The sequence below is a fragment of the Octopus bimaculoides genome, chromosome 29 (genome assembly GCF_046866305.1).
Source record: "Octopus bimaculoides isolate indiv1 chromosome 29, ASM4686630v1, whole genome shotgun sequence".
Classification (NCBI taxonomy): Eukaryota; Metazoa; Mollusca; class Cephalopoda; order Octopoda; family Octopodidae; genus Octopus; species Octopus bimaculoides.
This window is the reverse complement of record NC_142956.1, coordinates 19,504,090-19,531,589: the sequence shown is the minus strand read 5'-3', so window position 1 is coordinate 19,531,589 and position 27,500 is coordinate 19,504,090. Positions and strand designations below refer to the sequence as shown.

The following is a 27,500-nucleotide window of genomic DNA, read 5'->3' as shown; positions in this document are numbered from 1 at the left end:
CGCGTTGGCTGTACAGATCAGAAGGGCTGCGTGAACGAATCAACGTCGGGGGTCACCAATTTTAAGGGACGACCGTGCGAACTCATAAAAGGAGAAATGGTGACGAATGGAAAAACAGAGGACTCCTTTTATTTACACGTGTCACACGGTCGAACATACAAATATATATCAAAGATGATATACATGATATGTTATGCGACGATAACATAGATGACCAGTAATGAAAGACCACAACCGTATTAGATGAATAACAGATATATTTATTGTAGCGTTAAAGATGTATGTCTGTGTGAGAGTGTGAATGCGACATATAAGAACATAATCAAAGACAGGCCGTCGTACAAAGAAAAGTATGTATGTGTATGTGAAATATTACAGCAGATAGAAAGAGAGTCAATAACACGTGGACAACTATACCAGTTCGTTAGTACACTATAGGAAAAGTTCTGTATGTGAAAGTGAGGGGGATGAGTGTGGCAGAGCTTATCACTAGTTGTGTTTTGGCTTCGATGCCAGGGCCTTGATTCTTGTTATACAGATGTTCATCGCTGGCTGAGAATTTCTTGTCTGTTTAAGAACTCTTGTCTGTTTATTTACCGTGGTGAAGCTGAGTCACCTAACAGAATCGAAGAGAGAGATGTGCCGCCGAGGTTTGGTTTGGTGTACATAGTAATTCGTGTTGACGCTGGTAGTGTAGAGGCTGTTTGGTATTAATCGTGTTGGTCATGATGATGATGCTGGATAGTAGTAGTAGACTCTTGTTGCTGATGTGGCGACGGCGGAGGTCATCGTGGCTGGACGAAGCTGCTGAAGTGGTCGCTGGCTGCTGCTGCTGTCGTGTGGTACACGGAACAGTTCTCAAAGAGAAACTGGACCGAGACAAATTATTGTGTATGAGTTGATCTATATATAGCGTTAAGAGGGCTCCAAATGCCTTTAGAATTTTACTCTATCACGTGACCTTATTAGGGGCCGTGATTGGTCAGTTTGCGTTCTGGTGGGAAAGGTTCGAAGAAGTTGCCGATTCGAATAATGATCAGTCACGTGATGGACAAGGAATGGGTTCTCTACTACGCTCGCATTTATTTATATTTAAATGAGAAGATTGTATGTAATGGCGATAGTAGTTTGTATCTAATGGCGGGAGGTAGTTTCACTATATATATATATATATATATATATATATATATATATATATATATATATATATCTGTAAAAATATGTGACACTTATTCAGTGGCCATGATAAAACTCCGAGTTTCGGATGCCAGGGTGGGGGGTCCAGCCCAATGGCTGGATAACTGAAGAGATGGTGGGCTGGAGACCCCACCCTGGCATCCGAAACTCAGAGTTTTATCATGGCCACTGAATAAGTGTCACATATTTTTACAGATAGATTCCTCTATTTGCATAATATCGAGGTCTCTTTCTTTCTTTTGTTGCCATTCCTGTCAAATATATATTAAAGGATACGCATGCGTAGACACATACAATAGGAATACAAAATACAAAATGGCTGATAGTTAGCAAGGTGAGACACACATAAGAAAGAAGGAAACAAAGGACCACTGATGAGGTCACAGAAGTGTGATGAAAGAACTCTCGCCGAAATAGGATTAATGTAATATAAAGCTGAAGCAAATTAACACCAAATATACAGTGCGTGTGTTTTTATTGGCTAAACTGGCAATATGACCGTCCCCAAGTACAACAACATATATATATATATATATATATATATATATAATTGCAGCGTGGAAGGTGTTTATAAGCCATTTAAAATAACACACAAAATTCGTTAGATTCACTTCAACATTTAAATTTAATTTGTCAAAATATTTTCGTCGCTTTGAGACCCCGACCTGTTCACTGACAAAATTCTGTGCTGCATATATATATATAATATTACTTACGTATAATGAGTCCTCATTACCCAGCAAAAATGTCATTTTTATTTCCTCTTGGGTAACTTACGCCGATATCTGACTTTGATAAATGAGGGGCAGTTTTTTTTCTTTTTTTCTTTTTTGTTGAGTTTTCGGCGATTGTTTGAATTTTACAACAGTGTGAAACACGAGACGTGCAAGCGGCTCGCAGTTTCATTTTTCAATTGAGAAATTATATGTCATCATCGTCGTCGTCGTCGCTGCCGTCATCATCATCATCATCATCATCATCATCATCATCATCACCAACATCATCATCATCAACATCATCACCAACATCATCATCATCAACATCATCATCATCATCATCATCGTCGTCATTATCATCATTTTACGTCCATTCTCCATTCTGGCATGGGTTGGATGGTTTGGCAGGAACTGACAAGGCCAGGAACCGCACCAGTCTCCAATTATCTTGTCCCGGCTTGGTTTCTATAGCTGGATGCCCTTCCTAACACCAACCACTCTACAGAGTGTACTGGGTGCTTTTTTTTATGTGGCACCAGCACCGACAGGGTCAACGGCTCACAGTGAACTGCCTGCAGTTCTTTATTTTATTGCTGTGCGTCAGTCCACTTTTATTCACTTGAGGGATGGTCAGGATTCTTCCACAATACTATGAGATAATCCATGATTAATTCAAAACAATGTGAATTAATAATTTGAGAGAGCATTCTGAATGTGAAAAGATTAGACTGGTTATATCCAGTCCAAATATTCCACCCGCTTTACGTTAAAAAAAAAAACCGATCAAGTTTCACACCTAAAAATAATCAGATAACTGAAATCTCAAAGCTATGGGATAAATCATGATTAATTCAAAACAACATGAATGAATAAGCAATACATTTGATAGACAAACCTATCTTTTTTTATTGATCGACCATTGGATTTTATACAGAAGATAGAGTGCATGGCCTTTGTGGAGTTGTGTAAGATTCCTGACATGAAATCGTGTTGAAATAGATATTATATTTAGGGATGGTCATTTTCCTTTTGTCAATTAAGCATACATTATTTCACCTGCTCTTTAGGTGGTGGTGGTGGTGGTGGTGGTGGTGATGGTGGTGGTGGTAATGGTGGTGGTGGTGGTGGTGGTGGCGGTGGTGGTGGTTGTAATCTTAGTAGACTGAAATACATAATTTTCTTTTGAAAGGCACTTCCAAATTGTTGCCATTCTGACCCCCGACCTAAATAGGAAACAGAGCAAAGAGGAACCAGCGAAGCGTTGGAAACACAAAGTCAAAATATTTCGCAGAATGCGTTGAGTTTTTTTTTTCTTTCTTTTGGTGGGGTGGGGTGGGTTTCCTCCTCCCAGTTGTGTGGTAAGAAGTTTGCAGAAACGTTAGCACGCCGGGCGAAATGCTGAGTGGTATTTCGTCTGCCGTTCGAATTCCGCCGAGGTCGACTTTGCCTTTCATCCTTTCGGGGTCGATTAAATAAGTACCAGTTACGCACTGGGGATCGATATAATCGACTTAATCCCTTTTTCTTTCCTTGTTTGTCTCCTCTATGTTTAGCCCCTTGTGGGCAATAAAGAAATAAGAAGTTTGCTTTCAAATCCATAACTATAGTAGAAGACACTTGCCCAAGATGCCACGCAGTGGGACTGATAAAATGTATAGAGTGCTCAGCCAGTATTTGAGAGACACCGGGTTCGATTCTCGGTGGTTGCCTCATGGCAACTCTTTACTGGTGGTGCCCCAGCATGGCCGCAGAGTTTGAGATGAAACGCATAAAAGAGTAAAAGCATAACGCTCGGAATGATTCCAGTACTTCACTGGTACTTTATTTTATCGACGACCCCTGAAGGGATAAAGAAGTCTTGACAAGAAGCTTTTCTGCCGGATCCTTCTAGAATAATACTTTATTCAAACGGCAATATCGGGATGTCTTCTTAACAGCATTTAATGTAAAAATACCTGTTGCTTTACCGACTGAGATAGGCAAAAATATATTCTTTTCTACTCTAAGCACAAGGCCCGAAATTTTGGTGGAGGGGCCCAGTCGATTAGATCGACCCCAGTACGCAACTGGCCCTCTCTCCAAAAATTTCGGGCCTTGTGCCTAGACTAGAAAAAATATCGGATGTCTTCTACTGGCCTATCTTAATCCGTCTTAATAAATTTCATTGGCGATAAAAGCGCAATTTTGGAATGTTTTCATAACGAGAATTTAATTGGACGGCTGGCAGTTCACGTGACCTCGTCATGTGATATGTAAGGGAAGAATACACAGAACAACCGTGAATTATTGCGGAAGACGGTGTTAATATGGCGAACGCATTAGCCAGGCTGGTTTCTCTCTATAACAATGCTAAACAGAACCATTCCGTTCCGAGTTTGGAGGGCAAATGTCCGCCAGAACCCCGACCATTGTCAGACAACACGGGAACTCAGCAAGAACCGAATAAATTGCAAAAAAGGCACAAGTTCAAGAAATACTTCCGGTTTCATTACACTCGCAGTTCTTCACCGTCGAATGCTAAGTTAATAAAATAACGACGGTGACCATCTTGATACTTTTGCACATATCTAATTCCGGTTCACTGTGTGTGTGTGGCTTAATGACAAGATAGATTGATGGTAACAATATCTATCTGTGTTACACTCATTCTATTGAATGTTAAATCGAATCTCGATAGACAAAACCACATAAAACTCTGAATTTCGTACGAGAAAATCTTTTGTAATAAAAAGACGCGGGGAGAAATGAAAACCTATATTTTTTCAAGCATTGAAAGACTTTCAGTAGAGATAGGGGGATCTTTTTTTTTTTTATCTTTCAACGATTTTTTTTTGTCCAATATTATCGTCCCGAAACGCTGCTATGAATTACAAGTATTGTATTTTACATTTGAAAAATATTTCAGACGTTTTTTTAAATATATTCGTCAGATATTATTCACTTCTGCCAAATAACAACAACTGAATGCATTTAAATAATTCTTCGTCATCTCAGTTATTTCTTGAATTAAATAACGACGCCTCTCCATTTAATAATTCTCGTCAAATACCATATCAACGTAAGTACGAAACGAAATCATTCTGATATGTCGCTGCGGATGAGACAGATGTACACTAGAAACCAATTCAATGCCAGACAACCAGGAAACGGTGGGAGAAATGCACGAAAATTGGAATAGAAGGATTAACGGTTTCATTGTCATCGCGGGTCTTTTACCTTCGAGTGTCGTTTATAAAATAAACTGTGGCCAAGTGAAGACGAAGAAATTTGATATACGTGGTTGACTTTCTCTGTGTGAGACAATTCTTACGGAAACCTAAAATAAAATATCAATGAACGTTGTACATAAAACATTCGTGAATTTTCTAACCTTTGAACATTTTAATTCAGAGCGGAAGAAAATATATCTTGGAATTGAAAAACTTCGCAGATGACAATATTTTTAAAGACCTTCATCAAATATTCACTTCTCAAACACAGTTCGTACAATGCTGTTATTAACAATCGACACCCACCTTCGTGAATTTATTACCAGGAACATTTTTGTTTATAACAAAAGAAAATATTGGTATTTTACGGTGAAAGACGTCGCATGGGACATTTTTTAACACACTCGTCAAATATTATTCACTTAAACACAGCCGTCACAATACCATATTTTCTCAAAATTCTCACCAGAAACATTTTAACTCGTAGCGAAAGAAAAATATTTTGACAATAGAAAGGTCTCGAAAAGGACTATTTTTTTACATACTCGTTCAATATTGTTCACTTTAAACACAGCTGCATTTACCTAAAGACGCATATCTTCGTGAATTTTTCAGCAGTCACATTTTAATTCGTATCGAAAGAAAATACAAGTATTCTCTACAATAGAAAGATCTCAAAGCGAACTTTTTTTTTTTTACCATACTCGTCCAATATTGTTCACTTCTTTTCTCTGTTCACTGCATTTTCTCCGAGACGCATGCCTTCGTGAATTTCTCACAAGAAACATTTTAACTTGTAACGAAGGAAAACACAAATATTTAACAAGTGAAAGACCTTGCTGGAGACCTTTTTTTTTTTTTTTTTTTTTTTTTTTTTTTTTTTTTTTTTTTAAACAGTCGTCCGATGTTATTCACATCTTAAACACTTCCCAAACTATTGAATTTTCCCCAGACACGTACCTTCGCGAATTTCTCACCAGAAAGCATTTTAACTCGTTGCCAAAGAAAACGTTTTACATTTGAAAAACTTCGGTGAGGACATTTTTTTAACAGCCTCAACAGATATTTACATCTGAAACACTGTTCAAACAATATTAAATTTCTTCAAAGACTCGTACCTTCACGAATTTCTCACAAGAAACATTTAAATTTGTATCGAAAGAAAATACTTGTATTTTACAATCGAAAGATCTCGAAAGGGTCATATCTTTTTACACACTCATTTTAATCACTATCAAGACAATATTAAAATTTCCCTAAGACATACTTTGAATTTCTTAACAGAAACCTTTTAACGTGTTGCGAAATAAAATCTAAACATTTCACAATTGAAAGCCCTCGCTAGGGACATTTTTTTAACACTCGACATATTTTCACATCTTAATCACTGCCCAAACAATATTAAATTTTCTCCAAGACGCACACTTTGTGAATTTCTGACCACTAAACATTCTAATTTGTATCGAAAGAAAATACATCTATTTTACAACAGGAAGATCAGAAAGGAGATATATTTTTAAAGCTAAATCGTTTAATATTTTTTTAAAATACAGGTCCTACAATGCTGCATCACCATCCCATATCTTCGTGAAAATATATTTTGCATTTGAAACATCTTATTAGGGACCACAGTTTTAAAACCACGCTCGTTCAATACCCCTCACTTCATAGAACTCCACTCTTTTACTTGTTTCAGTCATTTGACTGCAGCCATGCTGGAGCACCGCCTTTAGTCGAGCAAATCGACCCCCTGGACTTATTTTTTGTAAGCCTAGTACTTATTCTATCGGTCTTTTTTACTGAACTGCTAAGTGACGGACATAAACACACCAGCATCGGTTGTAAAGCAATGCTAGGGGGACAAACACACACACACACACACACACAAACATATATATATATATATATATATATCCCCACCGACACAAAAAACACTCAAACACACACTCATATACACATTCCACAAACTCTGGGACCAATAAAAACGGCACACACACACCCACACACACACACACGGACACAAACACACACATATATACACACACACACATAGAGATGTGCACAAAACCAGTCCCAAAAACCAGTGAACCATGACAGACTGTCACAGACCAACCAAAAATAAAAAAAATTTCTTTAACTCTTCTTCCCTCCCACCCCAGCTAGCCAGTCACACTGTCTCTTAAGACAGTAAAACATTCCCTCAATATACACAAGAGAAAAAGGCCAGGTCAGTTCCTCCTCAATTTTATTCAATTGTCAAAGAATATGTATAAGAATATGTATATGTATTTTTCCATATGTGTATTTTCATACACTGTTTTTAAGTTTTTAACAATTTCACCTTAATATCAGAGAATGTGTGACAATCAGTATGTAACACTACAAAGTTCATACAAAGCTTTATACTTTAAATATATTTTATCATCAAAGAATGTATATATGCATTTTAATACTCAAACTGTTTTTTTAACATTTTTTATTATTCTCAAAGACTTTTGATAATCTTTTTCTAAAAAAGTGAAACCGGTTAAGTAAATAAATATTTTTAAAAAATAAGTGTATTTTCAAACCTTCTTTCATATATATATATATGTGTATATATATGTGTGTGTGTGTATATATATATATATGTATATGACGGGCTTCTTTCAGTTTCCGTCTACCAAATCCACTCACAAGGCTTTGGTCGGCCCGAGGTTATAGTAGAAGACACTTGCCCAAGATGCCACGCAGTGGTACTGAACCCGGAGCCATGTGGTTGGTAAGCAAGCTTCTTTATTTCATTACATTAGCCACTTAGGGCTGAACATAGTTACAAGAAGCGACGCTGGCTGGACAAAAACATTAATGAGATGAGATGAATAGTGTACATGATGGTATAGATGGGAGAGGACAAAGCCACCTGCCGAACCTTGCTTCCTTAAAACTTCGTTCCTTTTTAAAATTATAAATTTTAAACAAACTGAGGCAGTCAAAAATAAGACAATATTATGTTTTTACCCTACCAAGGGCAAAAAAAATCGCAGAGTTCAACTATAACAGTTAATCCCCCCTCGTCGCTGCCCCCCCCCCCCCCCCGAGTAAATAGCCTGCTGCCTGCAGACAACTCTAAATTGACAGGCCCTGGTCAACGGCGAGGGAGGCGTATTCTATCTTGTCAACGAGTGTTTAGACCTTTGACAAGGTCCTTCTATTTATGACCTCCGCAGGTCAAATTGAACTGCCAGTGCAGGCCGAGTAGTTTCTTTCTCTGTCGCACTGACAGTCCAAACATTTTTCTATGATCCCCCCCTCGTGGCATAGGACAAATTCCTCCCCTTCCTCACAGTATTTTGTCTGTCGTTACGTTGTCTTTACGTTCTGAGTTCAAATCCCGCCGAGATCGACTTTGCCTTTTATCCTTTCGATTGGCTCCATTCTCCAAAATTTCGGGCTTTGTGCTTAGAGCAGAAAAGATTCTATGTACCGTTCTTGCAGTTTTGGTTACGTTTTCTTATGTGTTCTAGGATATCTGAGCCCTGTATACAATAAGTTCATTGTTACCTCCGCCTTGGTGAAGGCGGGGGTATTGTTTTCAGTTGTGTTTGTTTGTTTGTCCGTGGACAAGATATTTCAAGAACCGCTGGATGGATTCCGATGAAACCTTCAAGGATGTTTGGTTTTATTATTGCCCATACAGGCGCACAAAGAAGGGGGGACAACACAATATGAACGGGGTCATATACAATCGTATGGGTTTAAAAATTTACAATGGAACACACAAAAAAAAATTTACATATACAAAAATAACGCAATGAGGCATTAAAAACAGATAAGCTCCGACCCCACGAGCCCTGTCTATAATACCGACACCTTGGTAATCTTTCTGACGTATTCACGCAGAGCCTTTCCCTCTCAAAATCCGTGCCACACGCTCTAACAAGCACCTCCTTTCCAACCCCACCTTCCTTTTAAGGTGAAAGGTAAAAACATTCACCAGGGCGTGGTATAGATTATCGGCAATGTCCAATCTGGGAGGGCCTACATCCTTACGAAATTCGTTAGCCAATATTTTATAGTTTTTTCTATTAGTCTTAAAGATGTCAAAACCGTTCTTAATTTCAGAGTTGTTTATTTTTCCAGCATGCATTACTGTCAGCCGGTTCGCTAGATCTCGATTCGAACTGCGAACCGCCATGTAGCAGTTTTCTTCCTCTTTCTTTCTAGGTTTTTTAATTTGTCTTTCGTCACTTGTTCTTTTTTTCTTTTCCTTTGCAGGGGAGGGTGGATTTATTTTCCTCTTGTGGGTTACTGTGTTCCACCCCTCGCCTGCTTTTTCTTCTGGTAAAGGTGTTTGTTCTGCCGGCGTTCAATATTTCTTCTTGAAGTCGAAGGTCTCGGTGGGATATAGTCTTCTTCTTCACTTGTTTCTATGAATGTCTTTTCGACATTTCTTTCCTCTTACTCGGGATTGCCATAATGCAAGCTTCCCCACACGGGGGCAAGACACAAGAAGAAAGTTTTCAAAAAGCAGACCAATAAAGTTTTTCCACAAGTAACAAATTGTTTCAACAAAAATTTCAAAACAATGAAACACCCACCTCTTCGTCAACAGTAAAACAATCCCACAATAATTCACAACAGACCTGCACTGATTCGATTTTGGGATCGATCAGGTACCGGACAAGGTATATTGATTATTTTTCCGTTTGAGAGCGATCGGGTTCATTTTTAGTGTTCTCGTTTGCGAGAGCAGCCGATTTTATTTCAGATATTCTTATTTTAAAAATCATCTCCGGTTAATCGTTGAGAGGATATTGGTGTTGCGTTGGCAGGGGTTTGCACTCTCTGGGGACTCTTGTTTGCTATTATATTTTGGTCAGTAAACCCATCATCGGACAGTCCAAAGTCATTGTGTGTGTATATATATATATATATATATATATATATATACTAATACTATTCGTGTTAAAAATAATAAAGCTATACTCTATTGAATGTATTGAGTACTCCTTCAATTTAATGTAAAACTATTTTTATCCTATCCCAAAATCACGTTAATAAATACGTATTTATATGATTTTTCTTTGAGTTTTATTCATGTTCATAAGAGTTGAAATCGGTCGCTAACAAAAAAAAACTGGCTTACGATATGGTGTGTGTATGTATATTATATGTATATATATCTAGTATTTGTGTGTATATAAAGAGGTAAAGGACTCTTTTGGTCATGAACGACCATGGAATTGCACCTAGAAAGTTCCTCGCCCATGCATATAAAGCAAAGGCAAAGTGTACCTGAGCAACGTGAAATAAAGTGTCTCGCTCAAGAACAGCTTGGTCTGGGAATCGAACTCGTTCCCTCATCATTGAGAGGCGAATGCTCTAACCACTGAGCCATGCGCTATTGTGTGTGTGTGTGTGTGTATATACATATATGTACGTATGTGTATATATATGTCTATATATATGTGTGTGTATATATATGTGTGTGTGTATATATGTGTATATGTGTGTATATATATATATCTGTGTGTGTGTATATATATATATGTGTGTGTGTATATATATGTGTGTATATATATATATATATATATATGTGTGTGTGTGTGTGTGTATGTATATATATATATATATATATATATATATATATATCGTTGCTATTATGCAAAAGTATCGCAAGTCGAAAATATTGCTTTTTCAGAAAACGAAAAAAAATCGTTTCACCCTTCCATTACCCAAGCCGTTGCTTCCCGTAAACAAATTTAAGATATATAGTCTAATAAAGATAAACAAGCCTTTTTACTAACATAGTTGCTTGGAGGCCCTTGATGAAGGTTCCGAATACAATAATAGATGCTCAACCGCAGAATCTCATCAGGGCACACACGCAGACGTACAGAATCTGTATATGTATGCGGGCGCACATACACACACACGATGGATTTTGTGGACCAAGGGAGGTAATCGCAACAAACTGGGTTCTTCCCCCTGACTTACGGAGCCTTTCCAGACACATCTGAACCAGGAGCCATGCGACTGGTAAGCAAATTACTCTTTTACTTGTTTCAGTCTTTTGACTGCGGCCATGCTGGAGCACCGCCTTTATAGTCGAGCAAATCGACCCCGGGACTTATTCTTTGGAAGCCTAGTACTTATTCTATCGGACTCCCTTTTGCCGAACCGCTAAGTTACCGGGACGTAAACACACCAGCATCGCTTGTCAAGCGATGTTGGGGGGACAAACACAGACACACACACACACACACAGACACACACACACACACATATATATATACACACATATATACGCACACATTCATTCACACACGTGCATATATACATGTTTATTCGTATAAACATATGTGCAATATATGTATGTATGTATATACATATATATATATATATATATATACACACACACACACAGAGACACAGACACGCATATATGCATACATACATATATAACACACACACACACACACACACAGACACGCATCTATGCATACATACATATATAACACACACACACACACACACACAGACACGCATCTATGCATACATACATATATAACACACACACACACACACACACACACACACACACACACACACACACACATATATATATATATATATATATATATATATATATATATACACATACACACACACACAGACACCGACACAGACACGCATATATGCATACATACATATATAACATATATATATATATATACACACATATATACACCGACACACACACGCATATCTACACATAGGCGCCTCGTTGTACTTTGATCTCGTTTACAGCAGAGCATCTTCTTTGGTCGAACTTCAAAACTTCCTAATCAGAGAAGTATCTCCATTTATCGATAACCCGTCCTAAATCACGCAGCAAATCCGCCAAGATCACAGTCAAAAAACACTTAGTGGGTGTACATAAAGCACACCATTAATACACGCACCACCACCACCACCTCCTCACCACACACACATAAATACATACACACATATATACATACTCACAGGCATATATATATCTCTTTTACATTATTTATAGTAAACATACATATAGGCTCATATACTTCATCCATGTTTTAGTTCGTAGAGCTTTGTCTGAGCAAGAAATAGAATCAGAAACGAACCTGGCGTAGAAGAAGTGGGTGTATTTTCTATGGCAGACGACAGCATCGATGGAATGATTAGGCTAGAAAACTGCAATGTGTGTCCCGCCAAAGTTATAGGACCGGTAGAGACATACCAATGGCCCTCCTTTGTTCTTAGGAAAGCCAAGTAAGTTAAGCTAACCTTGTTTATTTCTTTTACAGGATGTTTTTTTTTTGGGGGGGGGGTTTCTCTTCCCCCCCCCCCACTGTAATGGAGGTGAAAGACATTCTCTTAGTTTTACATGTGTTTAGGAAAATAAGAGTTGTTATGGCTATAATGTATTTATTTCATGTTAATGTTTCACTGATAAATGTTAATGGGGCATTGGACTTACATGTGGGGGGGAATTTTCCACCCAAAAAATCGTTCTTGGTTCGTTGTGTAAATAAATAAAGTTTGTTTTGAACTGCATTTAATGTCTTACCTACAAAAGCCCTTCAGATGATACTCTTTTACTTGTTTCACTCATTTGTTGACTGCTGCCATGCTGGAGCACCGCCTTTAGTCGAGCAAATCGACCCCCAGGACTTATTCTTTGTAAGCCTGGTACTTATTCTATCGGTCTCTCTTTTGCCGAACCGCTAAGCCACTGGGACCTAAACACACCAGCATCGGTAGTCAAGCGATGATAGTGGGACAAACACAGACACACAAACATACATACACACACACACACACACACACATATATTACTCTTTTACTTGTTTCAGTCTTTTGACTGCGGCCATGCTGGAGCACCGCCTTTAGTCGAGCAAATCGACCCCAGGACTTATTCTTTGGAAGCCTGGTACTTATTCTATCGGTCTGTTTTGCCAAACCGCTAGGTTACGGGGACGTAAACACACCAGCATCGGTAGTCAAGCGATGATGGTGGGACAAACACACACACAAACATACACACATACACACACACACACACACACACACACACACATATATTACTCTTTTACTTGTTTCAGTCATTTTTGACTGCGGCCATGCTGGAGCACCGCCTTTTAGTCGAGTAAATCGACCCTAGGACTTATTCTTTGGAAGCCAAGTACTTATTCTATCGGTCTCTTATTTCTTTATTGCCCACAAGGGGCTAAACATAGAAAGGTCAAACAAGGACAGACAAAGGGATTAAGTCGATTACATCGACCCCAGCGCGTAACTGGTACTTATTTAATCGACCCCGAAAGGATGAAAGGCAAAGTCGACCTCGGCGGAATTTGAACTCAGAACGTAACGGCAGACGAAACACCGCTAAGCATTTCGTTCGGCGTGCTAACGTTTCTTGCCAGCCCGCCGCCTTCTATCGGTCTCTTGCCGAACCGCTAAGTTACGGGGACGTAAAGACACCAGCATCGGTTGTCAAGCGATGCTGGAGCGGGTGGGGGGGAGGACAAACACATTGTCATCATCATCATCATCATCATCATCGTCATCATCGTCATCATCATGATGAAGACAATAGCCCTTTTGGCTGTCACCCTGTAATATGGATATGTTGTTATATTCATATTTCTCTCTCTCTCTCTTTCTCTCTCTCTCTCTCTCCCACAGGTGGATTCCGGACGAAGAGGCCCAGTGTTGCTTCATTTGTCGGGAGAGGTTCAACCAGGTGCGCCGGAGACACCATTGCCGGCAGTGCGGCAAGATTGTCTGCAAAACTTGCTGTAAAAACAAGGTCAGCAACACGGGTTCAAATACACATCGTTGCCGTGGCAATTGTTTTTTGCCGTTATTACTATTGTTACCACTGTCATCGTTGTTGTCATCGTCGTCATCATCATCATCATTACCATGTGTATGTATGTATATATATTCTCTTTTACTCTTTTACTCTTTTACTTGTTTCAGTCTTTTTTGACTGCGGCCATGCTGGGGCACCGCCTTTATAGTCGAGCAAATCGACCCCGGGACTTATTCTTTTGGAAGCCTAGTACTTATTCTATCGTTCTCTTTTTGCCGAACCGCTAAGTTACGGGGACGTAAACACACCAGCATCGGTTGTCAAGCGAAGCTGGGGGGACAAACACAGACACACACACACACACACACATATATATACATACATATATATACATATATACGACGGGCTTCTTTCAGTTTCCGTCTACCAAATCCACTCACAAGGCTTTGGTCGGCCCGAGGCTATAGTAGAAGACACTTGCCCAAGGTGCCACGCAGTGGGACTGAACCCGGGACCATGTGGTTGGTAAGCAAGCTACTTACCACACAGCCACATATATATATACATATAAACTTACCACAGATATTATCGTCATCATCATCAACATCATCATCGTCATCATCATCATTGTCATCATCGTCGTCGTCGTCATCATCATCATCGTCGTCACTGTCATCCTCATGATGTAGAGGAGGTACAAGGTTACCTGGCTGGAGAGAAAGAGAGAGAGAGAGAGATAAGGAATGAAGACAGAAACAGGTGTGGTGCCACAAAGGAAATACGTGGTTACCCAACCTGAGGGAAATGCAGGAGAAGGAGAGAGAGAGAGAGAGAGAGAGAGAGTGGAAGAGAGCAGGAGAGAGGTGGGAGCAAAGTGTGTGCATGTATGTATAATGAAGTTGTGTGTGTATATATATATATATATATATATATATATATATATATATATGTTTCTGTTGTTTCTATTTACAGATCTTTTTGCCCCAGCTGGGTCTTGAGAAACAAGAGAAAGTATGTTCCACCTGTTATCCAGTGGCAGATTTAGTGGCCAAGGCACGGTCGTCCAGCATCGTAAGTTCAAACCCTGCTTATGGAATTTTTATAATGGGGGACCTGGTAGAGTCTTTTTATTCTTTTCGTTTGCTTATGTCATTTGTTAGACAACAGCCATGCTGGAGCACAACCTTGAAGGGTTTTAGTTGAATGAAACAACTCCCAATACATTTTTCTGGGAACGAATTACAATTTATAACATTACTACTATGGGAAATTATTGCTCTGCTTTACGAATTTTCACTTTACAAGCAATCTCTGGGAACAAGTTAACTTGTATATCGAGGTATTTCCCTTACATATAAACATAGTTTTTATCATAAATAATCTTTGGCATTCTTTTTCTTTTGCACAAAATATTCTTTACATTCTATGCAGGAGTGGTTCCAGGTTCAGTCCCACTGCGTGGAACTTTGGGCAAGTGTCTTCTACTATAGCCTCGGGCTGACCAAAGCCTTGTGAGTGGATTTGGTAGACGGAAACTGAAAGAAATCCGTCGTATTCCAAGCGGGATCACTGCCAGAGCAGCGGTCTCGCTCCAGTGCTGGTGGCATGTGAAAAACACCATTTGAGTGTGGCCGTTGCCAGTACCGCCTGACTGGCCCTCATGCCGGTGGCACATAAAAAGCACCCACTACACTCTGGGAGTGGTTGGCGTGCTTGTGTGTGTGCGTGTGTGTTTGCCCAAGGTGCCACGCAGTGGGACTGAACCCGGGACCATGTGGTTGGTAAGCAAGCTACTTACCACACAGCCACATATATATACATATATACGACGGGCTTCTTTCAGTTTCCATCTACCAAATCCACTCACAAGGCTTTGGTCGGCTTGAGGCTATAGCAGAAGACACTTGCCCAAGGTGCCACGCAGTGGGACTGAACCCGGAACCATGTGGATGTTGTGGTGCTAAGTGCATGAGAGATTATGATGGTGATGGCAGTGGTGGTGGTGGTGTTAATGGTAGTGGCTGTAGTATGAGGGGTGGTGGTGTGACTGGTGATATGGATGGTAGTGATAACAGTGGTGGTGGTAGTAGTAGTAGTAGTAGCAGTAGTGGTGCTTGCAATGTTATTGATGATGATAATACTACTGTTAATGTTCATGATGATGATGGAATTGCTCATGGTGATGATGATGATGATGATGATGATTCCCCCATTTTCTTTTGTTCCAGAACTTCCGGATTGTTGCTGCGAAACAATTGGCGGAATTCTCCAGAGACACAGCAATGGTGCCAAAGGTGGGGGCCAACTTTTTATTTTTCATTTTTTGTTAGATGGATGGAAGGATAAATAGATTGAGATGGACAGCTGGATAGATAAGTAAATAAATAGATAAGTGTCTGTCTATGCCTGTATATTTGAGTGTGTTTGTGTGTGTGTGTGTGTGTGTGTATTGTCACCTTAACTGATCTAATTATCTTATGTGTGTGTTGTCTCTTCTATTGAAAGGTCGTCGAAGTCGGAGGAGTGCAAGCCCTAGTTGCATTGGCGACGGTCGATGAAGCAGAAATCCAGGTCAGATTTGTTCCACTTCATTTCACATGAAATACATTCTCTCATCCGTGACAATTCTCAGAGATCAATAATAAATACAAACGGCTGGGGGGGGGGGGGCTGAGGGGGGGGGAAGGATTAGCAGAATCGGTGGAGCGTTGGTAAAAGAGGTAAAAATGCCTTGCAGGATTTAGTATGGTCCTGGATGTCATGAGTTCAAATCTTTTGATAGGATAATGCACTAGGCAAAGACTGTTTCAAATCATCATCATCATTGTCATCATTGTCGTCATCATCAGCATGCTCATCCTCGTCATCGTTGTGATCTTTGTCATTGTTGTCGTCATCATTGTTGTCGTCATCTCTCATTTCCTCAGTCTGTATTTCAATCCAAGCTGTTTTACCGTGAGATCTAATTTCACAGTCTGTTCCATTTTATTGTTCCAGGAAGGCGTCATGCAAGGACTTCATTCTCTGAGTATGCACCAAACACTACACAACACCCTGATACAAAGTGGGGCAGTCAAAGCTATTTCACAGTGAGTACCACCTTTGCTTACCAACCACATGGTTCCAGGTTCAGTCCCACTGCGTGGCACCTTGGGCAAGTGTTTTCTACTATAGCCTTGGGCCGACTAAAGCCTTGTGAGTGGATTTGGTAGATGGAAACTGAAAGAAGCCTGTCGTATATATGTATATATATATATATATAATATGTTTGTGTGTCTGTGTTTGTCCCCCCACCATCGCTTGACAACTGATGGTGGTGTGTTTACATTCCTGTCACTTAGCGGTTCAGCAAAAAGAGACGGATAGAATAAGGCTTACAAAGAATAATTCCTGGGGGCTGATTTTCTTGACTAAAAAGGCGGTGCTCCAGCATGGCCGCAGTCAAATGACTGAAATAAGTAAAAGAGTAAAAGAGGTGGTGGGCTGGCAGAATCGGTAGCATGCTGGATGAAATGCTTAGAGGTATTTCACACATCGCTACGTTCTGAGTTCAAATTCCGTTGAGGTCGACTTTGCCTTTTTATCCTTTCAGGGTCAATAAAACAAGTACCAGTTGCGTACTGGGGTCAATGTAATCGACTCATCCCCTCCCCCAAAATTGCTCCAATCCAGTGTGAGGTTTGGCTGGTCATTAAGGCATTGACAGTGACAATAGGGGACGGGACAATAGGGGACGGGTCTGTTTGTTCAGAGTTGACTTTTTGACCCAACACTGTTTCTTTGTTGTTCGAATGGATATATTTATTATTATTATTATTATTATTATTATTATTATTATTATTATAAACATGCTTTTATTGTCTTTTTACCAATTCCCACAGTATCTTGGAGAAGTCTTCAAAATATGGTAATATCTCAGCAGATGGCATCAGTGCTATTCATATATTCTGTAAAACACCAGGATTAATAACAAAAGGTAAGTCAAGTTTTAACCCCCCCCCCCACCTCCAGGTCAGTCCTGATCCAGACAGACCTATGATCAGAGATGTTCCAGCTGTGACCTTCCCATTTTTTATTCAGACACAGTGTATCTAGGACTACTTAGATAGCCTTACCTGCCTTTTGGGTCTTCTGAATACCAAAATCTCTCATATATATATATATATATATATATATATATATGAGGCAAGTGAAATCGAAATCGAGTTAAATTCGACATCTGGCACCCATGCCAACGTCGCCTCCCTCATTGGACACGAAACTCAGCTTGCGAAGACTTACTGGGGCAAGCGAAAGCGAAATCAGGATGGCACCTGTGCCCAGCGTCACCTTTCTGGCACTTGTGCCCACGGCATGTGTAAGGACTTTCGAGCGAGATCGTTGCCAGTGCCCCTGGACTGGCTCTTGTGCGGGTGGCACATAAAATACACCATTCAAGCGTGGCCGTTGCCAGCACCGCCTGACTGGCCTTCGTGCCGATGACACGTAAAAGCACCCACTACACTCTCGGAGTGGTTGGCGTTAGGAAGGGCATCCAGCTGTAGAAACTCTGCCAAATTAGATTGGAGCCTGGTGTAGCCATCTGGTTTCACCAGTCCTCAGTCAAATCATCCAACTCATGCTAGCATGGAAAGTGGACGTTAAACGATGATGATGATGTGTGTGTGTGTTAATGTAATTGAAACAGTTGTGGGATTTTTAAGGTGAGATCTAAAATATAGGATCTAGTGTTGGGACGGTTCTGTGACACATACACTCCATCTTAATATTTCTCTGTTATTCATACGTTTCTCTTCATGTTTTCTTTTCCCATCTCTTTATGAATAACCACAGTCCTGCAAGACGGCGCCTTACTTCCGGTCCTCAATCTCTGCCATGCAGGGGGCGCTGTCTCACTGGTAGCCATGAAGACACTGTGTATTATAGCGAAGGACAAAGAAACTCACAGTATCATTGTCGACAGTCAGAGGGTTCAAGCCCTACCTCAGATTTTCTTATTCCTAAATTCTACCGAACCTCAGGTCAGTATCTGTAGAATTCATTTTTCTGTGTAATGTTTCTTTGATTTTAGATATGTGTGTATATATGTATGTATACATATATGTATGTATGCATGTGTATATGTATATATGTGTATATATTTGTATTTTAATGTATATGTAAATATATATATATAAGTGGAGGCGCAATGACCCAGTGGTTAGGGCAGCGGACTCGCGGTCATAGGATCGCACTTTCGATTCCCAGACCGGGCGTTGTGAGTGTTTATTGAGCGAAAACACCTAAAAGCTCCACGAGGCTCTGGCAGGGGATGGTGGCGAACCCTGCTGTACTCTTCCACCACAACTTTCTCTCACTCTTACTTCCTGTTGCTGTTGTGCCTGTAATTCAAAGGGTCAGCCTCGTCACACTGTGTCACGCCGAATATCCCCGAGAACTACGTTAAGGGTACACGTGTCTGTGGAGTGCTCAGCCACTTGCACGTTAATTTCATGAGCAAGCTGTTCTGTTGATCGGATCAACTGGAACCCTCGACGTTGTAACTGACGGAGTGCCAAATATATATATATATATGTGTGTGTATATGTATGTGTGTGTATATGTATGTGTGTGTGTATATATATATATATATATATATATATATATATATATATACATATATGTGTGTGTGTGTGTGTATATATATATATATAAACTACACTCTCTGAGTGGTTGGCGTTAGGAAGGGCATCCAGCTGTAGAAACTCTGCCAAATTTAGATTGGAGCCTGGTGTTGCCATCCGGTTTCACCAGTCCTCAGCCAAGTCGTCCAACCCATGCTAGCATGGAAAGCGGACGTTAAACGATGATGATGATGATGACGTATGTATTTATGTGTATGTATATATATATATATGTGTATATATATATATATATATATATATATATATATACACATATATATATATATTTATGCATATATATATATATATATATATATATACATATGTATGTATATATATACATACGTGTGTGTGTGTATGCTAGCGTCACACACAGAAATAAGGGACTCCAATATGAGGTCGACCTCCTTCTCTAACCCAACAACACCAGTAACAACAACCGTCACTATATTATTCTCTCTCTCCCCCCCTCCTTCCTCACCCCCTATCCCCCACGCACCACTCACCCCACCGCCCCGTCCACACACATTTCTCACCTGTTCTCTCGCCCCTCGTTACTTCCAGATGCAATCTGCTGCTGTGAAAATACTCACCTTCATATCCGCGAGCAACAACTGGTGCCGACACCAACTCATCCAGGTAACATGGCTTCACAGCATCCACTCCTTCTCTGTCTTCATTTCGTTGTTTCTTGTCTCAAAATTATTGCCTTTATGAGTTGGCTTAAGGGCTTAGTGGTTAGGGGGCATTCGGCTCATGACTGTAAGGTCGTGAGTTCAATTCCCGGTGACGCATTATTTCTTGCTCTGCCTCTCCCCTCGGCTGGCAAAAAGGAGCCAGCCTTATCACATTCTGTGTCACGCTGAATCTCCTTGAGAACTACACAAAGGTTAAGCGGGTCTATGGAGTACTCAGCCACTTGCATGTTAATTTCACGAGCAGGCTGTTCCAGTGATCAGATCAACTGAAACCCTTGTCATCTAAGCTAACGTAGTGCCAGTTAAGGGTTCGTGGTAGGGAGTCATCATTGGCCCCTATTTCTGCCACAACAAACACCTAGGTTTCGCCATCACTGAATCTTTTTTTTTTGTAGATTACTCGTCTCCAATGCTGCATCTTCAGCCCTCAACAAAACTTAATCCCTATATAATACTCAAGAGAGATCCACAATTGCCTACTGCTTCCCAACATTTTGCATGGGGCCATTGACTACCAGCCCCTTAACTGTCAGCCCTTAACAGTCAGCCCCTCAACTGTCAGCCCCTCGACTGTTAGCCCTTAATTGTCAGCCCCTTGACTGCCAGTCCCTCAACTGTCAGCCCCTTGACTGTAGCCCCCTAAGTGCTTAGCAGCAGCATTTCTTCCGTCTTTATGTTTTGAGTTCAAATCCTGCCGAGGTCAACTTTACCTTTCATCCCATCCAGGGTCAATAAAACAAGTACCATATAATCACCTCATCCCCTCCCCTAAACTTGCTGGCCTTGTGCCAATATTTGAAACCATTATTATAATTCCCCTCTTTTTTGTTTGTTTCAGTTTTTGGATTTTTCTTTTATTAATTTTTCCCTTTGTTGCTATTTTTCTTTCTCGTTAATTAACTTCTTATCATTATCATTACTGTTGTTGTTGTCGTTGTTATTGTTGTCTTCTTTCAGAAAGACATGGCATGCGGGCAGAACATCAATTCCCTGCTAAAGGGCAGCGCTTGGCAACAGGAAGTTTTGACCATGGCCACCTCTTTGGTAGCAAATCTGGCCGTTTGTTCGTCAGACACGGTTCGTACCAGACTGTTGTTGTTGTTGTTGTTGTTGTTGTTTCCATGGTTGCCATTATCACAGATAAACTAACTGAAACCAGTGCAGATGAAAATATTGTATATATATATATTTATATATATATTATATTTATTATATTATATTTATCTTATGATATTTACTTTACTTTATATTATACTCATTTATTGTGCTTTTAATTATTAATTTTTCTATATGTGATGGATTTTCATCGATGAGTTCTTGAAACTTGGTTCTTTTCCCTAAAACTATATAGTTTATATATATTTTATATATATATATATATATATATATATATATATATATATAATCATAAATATATAGGGATTGACAGTAACCTGCTTCTCCAACATACTGAGAATTCAGAAATAGCAGTCAAAGAACTACTGATTTCAAAACTACAAATTATTACTCCAGATTGATAGCGGCAGAATTGTTAATTATTAATTTTATTACTAATTGATGATTCCCTGCCCTGCATATCTATATATATATATATATATATATATATATATATATATATATATATATAGGTGCAGGAGTGGCTGTGTGGTAAGTAGCTTGCTTACCAATCACATGGTTCTGGGTTCAGTTCCACTGCGTGGCACCTTGGGCAAGTGTCTTCTACTATAGCCTCGGGCCGACCAAAGCCTTGTGAGTGGATTTGGTAGACGGAAACTGAAAGAAATCCGTCGTATATATGTATATATATATATATATGTGTGTGTGTGTGTATGTGTTTGTATGTCTGTGTTTGTCCCCCTAACATCGCTTGACAACCGATGCTGGTGTGTTTACATCCCCGTAACTTAGCAGTTCGGCAAAAAGAGACTAAGTACTAGGCTTCCAAAGAATAAGTCCCGGGGTCGATTTGCTCGACTAAAGGCGGTGCTCCAGCATGGCCGCAGTCAAATGACTGATATAAGTAAAAGAATAAAAGAATGTGTGTGTGATGAGAAGAAAAATGAGTTGGTTAATTAGTAACCTTTGAGACATCGTTATCTAATGGTTATCTTGTTATCATGGTGGTGGTGGTGGTGGTGGTGGTGGTAGTTGAGGTGGTCTTCGTTATCATAGTGGTGGTGGTTGTGGTGTTGGTGATGGTGGTGGTAGTGGTAGTGGTGGTCGTTGTGGTGGTGGTGGTGGTGGTTGTGGTACTGGTAGTGGTTGGGGTGGTGATTTTGTTGTTGGTGGTAGTAGTGGTGGTGGTAACTGGTTGTTGTAGTGATAGTGGTGGTGGCACTGATCGAGGTGTTGGCGGTGGTTGTGGTGATTGCAATGGTAGAGGTGAGAGTGGTGGCAATGATTGTGGCGGGGGTTGTGGTGTTGGTAGGGTGGTGGTGATTATAGCAATGCATGCTACATTTGTTGTTCTTGCTGTTGTCGTTGTCTTTGTCGATATCACCTTCACCATCATCACACATTAATTCCACCTCTTCCTTCTCCTCGTCTTCCTCCTCTCCTACCCCCTCTCTCTCTCTCTCCCTTTTTTCTCTTCCTCTTCTCATCCGTCCCTTCTGTCTTCACAGGTCTGTCTCTCCAACCTACAAAAGACCCTTTGTTCCTTGCTCCACCGTGACGACCTTGACACTGAGACCCTTCTAAACATTCAACGAGGAATCGCCAATTTTTCCAAATTCAAACTGAACACACCCACATTGGTAAGTTCGGCTTTTTTGTTGTCTATTTAGTAGAATTCTGCTTTTTTTATTTTTGGGAATTTTCAGAAAATATTCACAAATTTCTGTTCTACACATGAATTATGAAAAAATTAAGAAAAAAAAGCTAAAAAAAATTATGAAAAAATTAAGAAAAAAAAATTATGAAAAAATTATGAAAAAAATTATGAAAAAAAAACCCTCAAAAAACAAATTGTTTTGTGTGATTTAAGGGGTATTTAGCTGTTGTTTTTAGCACAACTCACAACCACTTGATAGCTTCGTGTGAATAAAATTATGAGTAGAATTCTGTTTCAAGTATCCCTTGTAACCCTTTGTAATTTTTTTATTTTATGGAATTTTCAGAAAATATTTACAAATTTCTGTTCTACACATGAATTATGAAAAAATTATGTAAAAGAAACCTCAAAAAAAATATGAAAAAAAATTATGAAAAAAAAACCCCTCAAAAAACAAATTGTTTTGTGTGATTTAAGGGGTATTTAGCTATTATTTTCAGCACATCTCACAACCACTTGATATGTGAATAAAATTATGGGTAGAATTCTGTTTTAAGTATCTCTTATAAACCATCGTAAATTTTTTATTTTCTGGAATTTTCAGAAAATATTTGCAAATTTCTGTTCTACTCTTGGGAATTCATACAATTATGAAAAAAAAAAACCTCAAAAAACAAATCATTTTGTTTGATTTAAGGGGGTATTTAGCTGTTGTTTTTAGCACATCTCACAACCACTTGATAGCCATTTCGTGTGAATAAAATTATGGGTAGAATTCTGTTTCAAGTATCCCTTGTAACCCTTTGTAATTTTTTTATTTTATGGAATCTTAGAAAATATTTGCAAATTTCTGTTCTACACATGAGAATTCATACAATTATGAAAAAAAAAAACCTCAAAAAACAAATTGTTTTGTGTGATTTAAGGGGTATTTAGCTGTTGTTTTTAGCACATCTCACAACGACTTGATAGCTTCTCCATGTGAATAAAATTATTTTGGAATTCTGTTTTAAGTATCCCTTCTAACCCCTCGTAAATTTTTTTATTTTCTGGAATCTTCAGAGAATTTCTCCAAATTTCTGTTCTACACTTGGGAATTCATACAATTATGAAAAAAAAAATTCCTCAAAAAACAAATTTTGTGTGATTTAAGGGGTATTTAGCTATTATTTTTAGCACATCTCACAACCACCTCATACTCTCCTTGTTTGTCAGTCTGAATAGAATAGTATCTATGGACGTCGGGATTATCATCTTCATCTTCATGGATTCGTGGGCTGCTTCAAGCAGAATACCACAACAATTCTATTGAGACCAAGGAAGGTATCAAGTAGTAATGAGATGTGCTAAAAATAACAGCTAAATACCCCGCAAGTCACACAAACGAATGCTCCTGTAATTGTCTGTAGCTGCATAGTTGAATGATCAGTCTTGCAAGAGTAACCTCCCTTTAACTAAGTTTCTGTGTCACGAGAGGTAATTCGTAATTATTCAAGAAGCTTAGCGTTTCTCTTGGAAGTTTCGAGAATGTCTAATGTTCCATTACTAAAAACAGCTTGCTAACCCTGCACTTTGCTTCTTAGGCAATTAGACTTAGAGTCATTTACGTCATTGCTGTGTCCATCTATTTCTCTATGCCACATGACTGAAAACCACCACTTAGCTGTTATTTCTCGATTTTCTATTTCTGAACGTTCTTGCATAGATTACTTCATTCAACTCGATTCTATATTTTGATTCTATGTATCATCGTCGAGTGGCTGTGTGGCAAGTAGCTTGCTTACCAACCACATGGTTCCGGGTTCAGTCCCACTGCGTGGCACCTTGGGCAAGTGTCTTCTACTATAGCCTCAGGCCGACCAAAGCCTTGTGAGTGGATTTGGTAGACGGAAACTGAAAGATGCCCGTCGTATATATGTATATATATATGTGTGTGTGTGTGTATATATATATATATATATATATATATATATATATATATATATATAGATATATATATAGGAGTGGCTGTGTGGTAAGTAGTTTGCTTACCAACCACACGGTTCCGGGTTCAGTCCCACTGCATGGCACCTTGGGCAAGTGTCTTCTACTATAGCCTCGGGCCGACCAAAGCCTTGTGAGTCGATTTGGTAGACGGAAACTGAAAGAAGCCCGTCGTATATATGTATATATATATATGTGTGTGTGTGTATATATATATATATATATATATATATATATATATATATATATATATATATATATATATATATATAGGAGTGGCTGTGTGGTAAGTAGTTTGCTTACCAACCACATGGTTCCGAGTTCAGTCCCACTGCGTGGCACCTTGGGCAAGTGTCTTCTACTATAAACTCGGGCCGGCCAAAGCCTTGTGAGTGGATTTGGTAGACGGAAACTGAAAGAAGCCCGTCGTATATATGTATGTGTATATATATGTATGTGTGTGTAGATGTTTGTGTGTCTGTGTTTGTCCCCCCAACATGGCTTGACAACCGATGCTGGTGTGTTTACGTCCATGTAACTTAGTGGTTCAGCAAAAGAGACCGATAGAATAAGTACTAGGCTTCCAAAGAATAAGACCTGGGGTTGATTTGCTCAACTAAAGGCGGTGCTCCAGCATGGCCATAGTCAAATAACTGAAACAAGTAAAAGAGTATATATGTAAGCGCAGGAGTGGCTGTGTGTTAAGTAGCTTGCTTACCAACCACACGGTTCCGGGTTCAGTCCCACTGCGTGGCACCTTGGGCAAGTGTCTTTTACTATAAACTCGGGCCGGCCAAAGCCTTGTGAGTGGATTTGGTAGACAGAAACTGAAAGAAGCCTGTCGTATATATGTATGTGTATATATATATGTGTGTTTGTGTAGATGTTTGTGTGTCTGTGTTTGTCCCCCCAACATCGCTTGACAACCGATGCTGGTGTGTTTATGTCCCCGTAACTTAGCTGTTCGGCAAAAGAGACCGATAGAACAAGTACTAGGCTTCCAAAGAAATAAGTCCTGGGGTCGATTTGCTCGACTAAACGGCGGTGCTCCAGCATGGCCGCAGTCAAAAGACTGAAACAAGTAAAAGAGTAAAAAGAATATATGTATACACACACACACACACACACAAGCACATAAATGTGTGTGTGTTTGTATAGGAATACGTTGTTCTTTCTGTGTCTCTCTAATTCTCCATTGTATACACATGATTTTCTTTTATTTTGTTTTTTTTATTTTATTGTTTTTCTGATGTTGCTGATGATGATAATGATGATGATGATGATGATGATGACAATAAATAACTATGATGGTAATGTTGCTTGCTACTGATGCTGGTGCCGTTGGCAATGCTGATGATGATGATGATGATGATGGTCATGATGATGACGACGATGATGATGATGATGACAATCGTGGTGATGGTGATGATGATGATGATGATGGTCATGATGATGACAACGATGATGATGTTGATGATAATGGTGATGACGACGACAATGATGATGATGATGATGGTGATGACAACACTAATGACAATCGTGGTGGTGGTGATGATGATGACGACAACGATGATGACGATGATAATGATGATGATGATGGTGATGTTTGCTAGATGCAATATCTCCCCGAAATCATCCGGAAGGGACTGATGTCGGAACAAACGCAAATAAAACAGCAGACGATGCGAGCCATATCCTTCCTGCTAGCCTACATGCCCGAACAAACGACAGAACATTTACTGAGGTAAGACATTACGATAGCCATCTGTGTATCATACTCAAAGCAGATACATCACAGGAAGACAAATGAACTGCAGCACTCATCCATGAATAACATCTCTTTTGTCCGCACACACTGTGTTTAAAAGCACAAATATACCAGTAGCAGTGTGGAGGCGCAATGGCCCAGTGGTTAGGGCAGCGGACTTGCAGTCATAGGATCGTGGTTTCGATTCCCAGACCGGGCGTTGTGAGTGTTTATTGAGCGAAAAACACCTAAAAAGCTCCACGAGGCTCCGGCAGGGGATGGTGGCGAACCCTGCTGTACTCTTCCACCACAACTTTCTCTCACTCTTACTTCCTGTTTCTGTTGTGCCTGTAATTCAAAGGGTCAGCCTTGTCACACTGTGTCACGCTGAATATCCCCCGAGAACTACGTTAAGGGTACACGTGACTGTGGAGTGCTCAGCCACTTGCATGTTAATTTCACTAGCAGGCTGTTCTGTTGATCGGATCAACTGGAACCTTCGACGTCGTAAGCGACGGAGTGCCAACAACAACCAGTAGCCGTTTTAGTTTAAAATAGTTTAAAATAGTTATCATAGGCGCAGGAGTGGCTGTGTGGTAAGTAGCTTGCTTACCAACCACATGGTCCTGGGTTCAGTCCCACTGCGTGGCATCTTGGGCAAGTGTCTTCTACTATAGCCTCGGGCCGACC

The 27,500-nt window shown here is 39.7% G+C and overlaps 1 protein-coding gene across 4 annotated transcripts in view; it reads left to right on the top strand.

The window, feature by feature from the left end:
• The first annotated feature begins 7,788 nt into the window (after positions 1-7,788).
• Positions 7,789-27,500, top strand: part of LOC106883286 (uncharacterized) — a 21,087-nt gene continuing 1,375 nt past the window's right edge. The window contains exons 1-13 of one of the 4 annotated variants that reach the window (XM_089345758.1): positions 7,789-7,883; positions 12,206-12,397; positions 13,817-14,060; positions 14,919-15,017; positions 16,175-16,240; positions 16,452-16,517; positions 16,944-17,035; positions 17,828-17,922; positions 18,780-18,967; positions 20,174-20,248; positions 21,265-21,384; positions 22,932-23,063; positions 26,677-26,807. In XM_089345758.1, the coding sequence (XP_089201884.1) occupies positions 12,279-12,397; positions 13,817-14,060; positions 14,919-15,017; positions 16,175-16,240; positions 16,452-16,517; positions 16,944-17,035; positions 17,828-17,922; positions 18,780-18,967; positions 20,174-20,248; positions 21,265-21,384; positions 22,932-23,063; positions 26,677-26,807 (1,427 nt within the window). In that variant the 5' untranslated portion in view covers positions 7,789-7,883; positions 12,206-12,278. Of the gene's footprint in view, positions 7,884-10,908; positions 11,144-11,768; positions 12,398-13,816; positions 14,061-14,918; positions 15,018-16,174; positions 16,241-16,451; positions 16,518-16,943; positions 17,036-17,827; positions 17,923-18,779; positions 18,968-20,173; positions 20,249-21,264; positions 21,385-22,931; positions 23,064-26,676; positions 26,808-27,500 lie in introns of those variants that run through there. The other 3 variants (XM_089345757.1, XM_089345756.1, XM_089345759.1) reach the window with 3 other exon arrangements.